This window comes from Amborella trichopoda, chromosome 2 (assembly GCF_054954075.1).
Source record: "Amborella trichopoda isolate Santa Cruz 75 chromosome 2, AtrichopodaSantaCruz75HAP2 v2.0, whole genome shotgun sequence".
NCBI classification, from domain to species: Eukaryota; Viridiplantae; Streptophyta; class Magnoliopsida; order Amborellales; family Amborellaceae; genus Amborella; species Amborella trichopoda.
In genome coordinates, this window is record NC_142337.1 from 15660164 (window position 1) to 15668164 (window position 8001).

An 8001-nucleotide genomic window follows, 5' to 3' on the forward strand; every position below is an offset into this window, starting at 1 on the left:
ATCAAACTTGCACAATTTTAGAAGCTCCAAATCAAGCTTTTGGTGTAGAAATGAATTTACAGGTATTGAAGATAGGTTTTGAGTCTTCAATCGATAAAGAAGATAGATTTTCATGGAGGGAGAAGATAGACTTTCATGGAGGGTGCATGAGATTTCGAAAATATGGATATAAAAATAAAGAAGCCCAGCAGGAGATTGTCAAAAGTATCCTTATAATTTTTAAAAATTAAAAAAAAAATTAAAAACTACATTCATACCCAACAATTCTTTTTTTTGGTCCAAAATGCTTTTTTCTTGTATATCACAATCTTAATAGAACCATGATGCACTAATAAAGCCATGATGCCCAACACCCCCTCCCTTTGGATGGCTTGGGTGCATCCAAAGCATCCAAGCTACCTTGTGAGATGCCCCGGGCTTCACAGCCTATTAGGGTTGTGATAGTGCATCATGGCTTTACCATCACGGCCCAAATAGGCCCATGAGCCCAAAGAAACTTGCATCGGGGGCCTTTGACCTTGAAGGGCATTTTAGGTTAAAAATATTTATTAGGTATGGATGTAGTTTTTAAATTTTTTTAGTATTTTTTAAATTTTTTAGAAATAAAAAGATATCATTGATAATTTCCCAAACAAAAATATGAGGATAAAAGAATACTTTGAACGAAATCTTTCTTAGAAAGCGTATAAAGAGGGAAACTAAAAGCAAAAGTAGAAGGAAGAAATTAAAAAAATCAATAAAAAGGCAAAGAGGGGCCAAAGGGAGTGGGCATGCGCCGACGATGCATTTTCTCTCCCCATCCATACACTCTACATATATATACAAATAAATAGAAAGTGATACCAATCGTTTTCCACTCAAACTGGTCGGTCGCCGGTTAGCTCATGGGCCCACATGGCTTTCTTTGCATCAAGGATGAGGACAAAAATTACCTCAATAACCCCTTTTTAAAACAAATTTATTATACTACTTTTAATTTGGCTTTATCTCAAGTTCGATTCCTACCGCTAAACAACTTAAGTAGAAAAAATATATATCTATATATTTTTTTAAGAAAAATCTTTGGGCTGGGGCTGGGGATTAGTTAATAAATAAGGTGTTGACGATTGTAATCCTACATCTCAAGTTCAAAATTACCATCACGAGATCGCCTACAAAATACTCCAATGCCATGAATGTTAGAAACTCAAGATACTGCAGAGAACTCTCTTTTTATTTTATTAATAAAGAATATACAAGACTCCGTATAAATATATGGTTAATAACAATTAAAGATAAATACTAAAAATAAATACCAACGGTTATGGATAATTATTAACGAATCTTATCGTAATCAAGAGACACCTAATTAAAAGATATATATACCCATACAAATACATATTTGTATTGATATGAATTCATAATGATGTATATCAATATAGATATACATATGCTAATAGAACTACAGGCTTCCTTTATATACTTCTCTCACCACTTACATCTAAGGGATTATATACAATAAGCCCATTTATTTTTAGTACGAGGAGGTCACAGTTACTTATAACCCGCTGATGTAAAATCTGATAACTCAGATGTATCACAAAGTTTGAGAAAATATGTTCTGAACTTTGCGCTTGGTTGCCGGAATAAATACAACCATCTAATGGTCAAGATTACTTGTGACCATCTTGTACCAAAATAAATGGTCTCTTGCAATTATGAACCTAAGGCTAAAATGAGACTCAGTCATCTTGCAAATAACTCAGAGCTCTTAATCATGAACACGAATATGTGAGTTGGAACCCTACGCATGACAACAAAAATGAATAAGAGAATCATAATAATTGTAAAGTCCAAGCCATCTATCTAAAAGGGTGCCCATATGTGAGGCAAAATTTATAATTTCAAAAGTTACCAAGTTTTCTATTTGGTATCTTTACCTGGCTCGAAAAAAATTTACCAAATAATCCTTGCATAGTGGAAGTACATTGTGCTGTGGTTTAGAGTTTTCAATGGAAGAATCTTTTCCCTTCAATGAACTTTCACACAATTCAGTAAAAAGGAAAAAGAAAATCACCCCTTAATCCTCAGACACATGCATAATAATGAGCTCTAATTACCGGCTCATTATAAACTCATTTGTCACTGAAAACTTACGACATTATGGCTCACTTCACAAACAAGTGTCTTTGTTCCTTTTTCTCTCCTTTTCTTGAGGGGAAGGTGTAGTAAATGAGGGAAGAATAATTGCATGTATATGCCTATCTCCCCAACTCACTAACATTATTGATGAATTTAGCTGTTAAAGATTGGGTTCGGCTCCCGGCCCAAATGGTATAGGATAGGCCGACCCAAGCCCGGTCCAAAGTAGTGTAGCATAGGCCTAGGCCCAAAGATTTAGTTTCTGTCTTGGGCTGGGTCCCACCCTAATTCATGATAACAAGACCCATGCCCCACTCAAAATGGAAAAAAGCTGGCCCGGCTAGCATTAGCTTGAGCTCGGCCCCAAAACATATCATCCCTACTAGACCCATCCCGGGCCCAGCTCGCGAGCATTAACATGCGGCCCTAACCCAACCTGAAAGCATGCAGGCAGTTCCAAGCCCATTAGCAGCCCAACTGCTAGGCATTCAAAAATCAGGAAAAAGTTCAAGCAAGACTTCGATCACCCGGCATTTTCAAGCAAATCATGTTTGATTCTCCAGCTCATCTCTAAGGAAGAAAACAATTCTCGTCTTATCATGTCCCCAATGAAATCAAGGGCATTTCAGTCATTTATCCAAGAGAAAGTAAAAAGCGCCTTGCATTTGGAAGTTCTCTAAAGTGAAGTCCTTAAAAAGGACAGGAGAACTATATCTAGCATGCCCTTTCTCACCTGATCAGAGAAAGCCACATGTAAAATTACCATCTCATCATAATTTTTAAGACAATAAAGAAAAATTCCCAGTTCCCTCCACAAAGTGGACTTCAACATCACCCTGTCATATCCTTAGTTAAAAACTTAAAACCATATTCAAATTGGTGCAGTCCAATTCAACAGCTAAAGAGGGTGGCCAATTATTTTTTTTTTCAAACCTACTTTCACCAAATTCCAGACTCAGGAATCTCTGGTTGTTGCCTCCTGCTCTCTCTCAACTCATCTTCTTTGTCCATCCATCTGTAATTCGTTTCTTTCTCTCTCCATCTCTAACAAGGCAAAACTCATTTCCTTACTGAGCTGAAACTCTTGACCATCAGAAAGGAATCCCACCGCCCTCTTACCACGTTGCTTTTCTCTCTCTGTCTCTCTCTCTCTCTCTCTGAAACTCTTGACCATCAGAAAGGAATCCCACTGCCCTCTAACCGCGTTGCGTCTCTCGCTCTCTCCACAGTTTATTCTGAGATTCCTTTTAAGATGGTTCAGCACAGAAAGGCAGGCCACCCAAGCATCCAAACTGTGAAGATCTCTGTTAAAACAGACAAGGAACTCAACATAACCAGGCCATCACCAATAATGAGAGGAGGAAACGATCTTATGAAGAAGAAGAGGAAGACGAGGTCTCTGAAAGTCTACGAGGTCTTGCAGAGCTTTAAACCCAGTCCAAAGAGCAGACCTGATGGGTCACCCAATTACATGAAGCCGACAACCAGCTCTGATGCGAGGAGAGAAAATTCACAGGTATGGCAACAATCCCAAACTCCAGAAAAAAACCATAATCAGACGAAACCAATTTCTTCAAATAACTCTCCTAAGAAAATTAGCAAGCATGGGTCAGATCCTTCAAGCTCAAAATTGAAACCCACTAGACCATTGAAGAGAACCTCAAGTTTGAAACCCATGAGGCCTTCCATGAAGACATCTGGTGTTCCGCTTTACCCTAAGCCAAATATCAATAGGTCTACCTGCTCTTCAACTTTGAAGGATTCCAAGTTCCCAACCTATGTCGCTCTTCATCCCGGGGGCACCGAATCGGAAGGGACCTCAGTTTTTAAGGTCTGCCCCTATACTTACTGCTCTCTAAATGGTCACCACCATGACCCTCTGCCTCCATTAAAGCAGTTTCTATCGGCTAGGAGGCGTTTGCTTAGGACACAAAAGAGCTTAAAATCAAAGAGGCCATCATCTTCAAATAGGCCAAAGTACTTTGGACAGAAGGGTAAGAAAGGAGTCGATACAGGCCAGAGGTTCCTTAATGAAGGTCTTCTTGATGAGACTGGCTCTATTGAGCCTCCACAAGGTTTAGAGGAACTCCTGAAAGGACCAGTGGAAGATGTAAATGATTTCTTTGTCGAAATCTATGAGAGTCCGGTACCAGGCCACAACAGTAATTATGGTAGCACCACAAATGAAGAAAGTCACAATTTCAGTAAAGAATCAGCCCTTGTTACTGAAAATGAGTTAGGCAGACCCAACACAAGCTTGGAAACAGAAACCAAAAGAGAGAATGAAACCCAAATTGAGGAGTCTTACTCTGAGAAAGGCTTGGAAGAAATCCAAATTGAGGAACTTTATTCTGAGACGAGCTTGGATGACAGTCTACATCAAAATGGTGATCTTTATTTTATTGAAGATGATTCAATACCTGTCACAGAATACATCAAGAACAATGACGAAGAAAAGGATCATGATTTTGATGGAATGCCCAATTATCCACTCGATTGGGCAGAGATAAGTTCCAAAGGTTGGGAAGAAATTGATCCAGGGGAATATAGTGAACAAGTTTCAGAGACAAATGATGAATCCATCCCTGAGGGGTATGCCGAGAACATGTATGATTACCTGCTGGAGGAATTTGTGTCTCAAGTGTCTACCATGGATTGGGAGAAGCAAAGCAATGAAGAACTTGATCATGGAACTGATAGCTTAACTTACAGTCACAATGGAGCTGATACAGCGATGTTCTCTTTGTTACCAGAGAAAAAAGAGCCCACATTTTCAGATGAACCCATAATTGAACCAGATGACCTTGCCAAATCCAGCAGTGCTGCACCACTACAAACCGAAGTCCACTGTCTAACAGACCGAGATTATGATTTATCAGATGATCCCATCTCTGAACCCACTGATCCAGCAGAAATCTCTGTTCCATCTTTCATTGACACCGAAACCCTGCACGATAAATGCACTGATGATCCAAAAGCCTACAAAATAGCAGGACCGACTCAGATAATTGATTTACCAAGCAGCCACTATTGTAAAGATGCATTGGATGGTTCAGAAGAGCGAATTCAGGTTCAACCAGCTGAATTTGAAGACCTGCAAAGTCATGAAAAGATTGAAGTGGATGAAGAACCCAAGGGTGTCAATGGTGATGAGTTAGAGATGGATAAGGATGGAGATACAGAAGGTTACAGCATTGAAGAGATAAGTCCAGATATGAATGAAGAAGAAGCGCTGACACCTGAAGATTTGGAAAGAGGCCATGGAAAGATCAAGGTTGATGAAGAACCCATAGGTGCCAATGGTGGCAAACTAGAAATATGTGAGGTTGGAGTTATTGAAAGTTTCAGCACGGAAGATATATGTCTTGATATGGAAGAAGAAGAGATAACAACTGGCAAACAATTGCAAATTGATAATGACTTGTTCGGACACCCTCCGTGTTATTCTCTTCAAGGAAACCCAGAAGACAAGGGTGCAGGCCAATCCAGACAAGATCATATTGAACATTCCAATCCCATGTATGAGAGTGAAGCATCTCTGGTTGCACTTGCAGAGGAATATGGCCCAGACCGTACTCACCTAGATATGGAGTCTCATGAGTACAATGCAACAGGAGATGAAAGCAAAGATGTTCGTTGTGATGTGGAGTCAATAGATGTATCAGTAACCAATCAAGACTTGAACAATGAAGATATCAGTAGGGCCCCACCTACCGAACAATCAGTAGAGGTTCATGAAGAGTTTCACAACCACCCAAGTCCTTCATCAACAGATGAAACCAATCCTGAAGATGGGTACAGCTCATTACAAGAATATAAAAAAAGTGAGAGAAGCAAATCCCCTTCTTTTGCCCAAGAGAATCCTGAAAGAGATGCAAAGAAGCAAAGAGAAGAAGATGAAACACAGCCCGATTACTTTGAAGCAAATGCACACCGTGAAGCAGAAGATGAAGAAAATGCCACAACCACTAAGACACGCATCTTTGCTGGTGAACTTAATCATCAGAAGGAAAAAACCAATATCTTGGGAAAAAAGCAGGACAACACGGACACTTGGGATGAAGAAAGAAAATTCAACCCAAGAAGACGAGCTGACCTCCTAATTGAGCCCGACCCAGAAGCTGAGAAAGTAGATCTCAGGCATCAGGAAATGGATGAAAGAAAAGATGCTGAGGAGTGGATGTTGGACTACGCACTAAGACAGGCAGTCACAAGACTGGCTCCTGTCAGACCCCGAAGGGTTTCCCTACTCATCGAGGCCTTTGAAACAGTTATGCCACCAAAACCAAAGTGTGAACCACGCATACACCATGGTGCACCACACTTCACCCATGCACCAGCCATGCAAGCATGCAGCTGATATCTATCAGGTACGCATGTGATAACTTCTCTTGTTGGGAAAACCAACTCATTTTGCTGATGGGAATATATGCTATGGTCTAGTGAATTGTGGTTTCAATGGAACATGGAACCAATAGTTCATTTGGCACCATAACCACCCCACAAAATAATGAATGATGATGGAAAGAGTGGGATGCACCATAAAAGGACATGATACTAACGGATGATCTCTGCCCTCTCCATCACCATCCTTCATTTCATTGGGTGCACCATGGCGTAATACATTTTGACTTATAGCATACTACCCTTTTGGTGATTATATATAATAAAAACAAGATGAAGACTGTGATGATATTCATGGAACAAACCTTTGTCTTATTGTCAAGCTACAGGCAGTTTAAGCAACAGCATGATTACAGAAGCACAGTACACAGAACAATATGATGGTTCTCCATGATTTTACATAAGGGAGCTGGATTTTAGAGTAGATTAGGCTCTACATAAGCTTGTTCAGTAGTAGTCTTATAGAACTGCTTGTCTTCATGGAAATTAGCTTCATGATGAACAATATTAGAAAGATTGTGAGTTCATATATGTAATACTTAGCAACCATCTGCATTACCAGGACTTTGTAGCTTAATAGGATGGTTGTTCTTGTACTTTGACTTCTGATATTATTGTACTTATTGTTGCTGCGCTTAGAAAATATTTGAAAACAGGCTTGTATTTACTATTCCTACAAGGCAAAAATGCCACTGGTTATTGAAAGCTCTAGAGATATAACTTGAAGTATGATTGGTCATTGCCATGGATTTATTCGTACATCTTTTTTCTTGTAATCCTTTGGAAGTTTATTCTTTGATCTTCATGAAGTTTTATGAAGTTATTTTGCACGAAAGACCCACTTGAAACACGCTTTATGATCAAAAGTTTGCCACTGGTTATTGAAAGCTCTAGAGATATAACTTGAAGTATGATTGGTCATTGCCATGGATTTATTCGTACATCTTTTTTCTTGTAATCCTTTGGAAGTTTATTCTTTGATCTTCATGAAGTTTTATGAAGTTATTTTGCACGAAAGACCCACTTGAAACATGCTTTATGATCAAAAGTTGTTCCAAGAATAATGAGTAAAATATTTAAGGAACATAGAGATCACTGGACAATAAGACCCTAAATAAGTACAACTATCGTATCAAATCATTCAACCACGTCTTAAAGCGTTAGAGAGCCAACCCAAGGTACCTACAAACTACACTGCCATATAAATGTTGTTTTAAGTTGTAAAGAATAGCATAACGTTCTGATATTCAAGGGGAAATATCCCACCAGGAGCCGGAAAATATGGGTCATTCAAGGAAAAACTGGAGGTTGACCCAAAGGCAAGCAATTCATTCTACATAGAATTCATAGATGTCCAAATTCATTTGCAAATCGGAAAGACTCAATATGAGCAAAAGGCATAGGTGGTCATGGTGGCAAGGTGCCACAACACATCTTCAGTTCCATTTCAATTAGGTCCGATGCTTACATTTACAA

The 8001-nt window shown here is 39.2% G+C and overlaps 1 protein-coding gene across 2 annotated transcripts; it reads left to right on the plus strand.

Annotated features, from left to right (window-relative positions):
- The first annotated feature begins 2990 nt into the window (after positions 1-2990).
- LOC18439182 (uncharacterized) lies at positions 2991-7168 on the plus strand. 2 transcript variants are annotated; one of them, XM_088859892.1, is made up of 2 exons: positions 2991-6491; positions 6849-7168. In XM_088859892.1, the coding sequence occupies exon 1, from the start codon at positions 3374-3376 to the stop codon at positions 6479-6481; it is 3108 nt and encodes a 1035-aa protein (XP_088716018.1). In that variant the 5' UTR covers positions 2991-3373; the 3' UTR covers positions 6482-6491; positions 6849-7168. The 2 variants fall into 2 exon arrangements, with proteins under 2 accessions (XP_088716018.1, XP_011625228.1); XM_011626926.3 differs by having other exon boundaries at positions 6855-7168.
- The last annotated feature ends 833 nt before the right edge of the window (positions 7169-8001 follow it).

Excerpts from the sequence above, each read along its gene's own strand:
- LOC18439182 (XM_088859892.1), top strand. The coding sequence starts at position 3,374 with ATGGTTCAGCACAGAAAGGCAGGCCACCCAAGCATCCAAACTGTGAAG.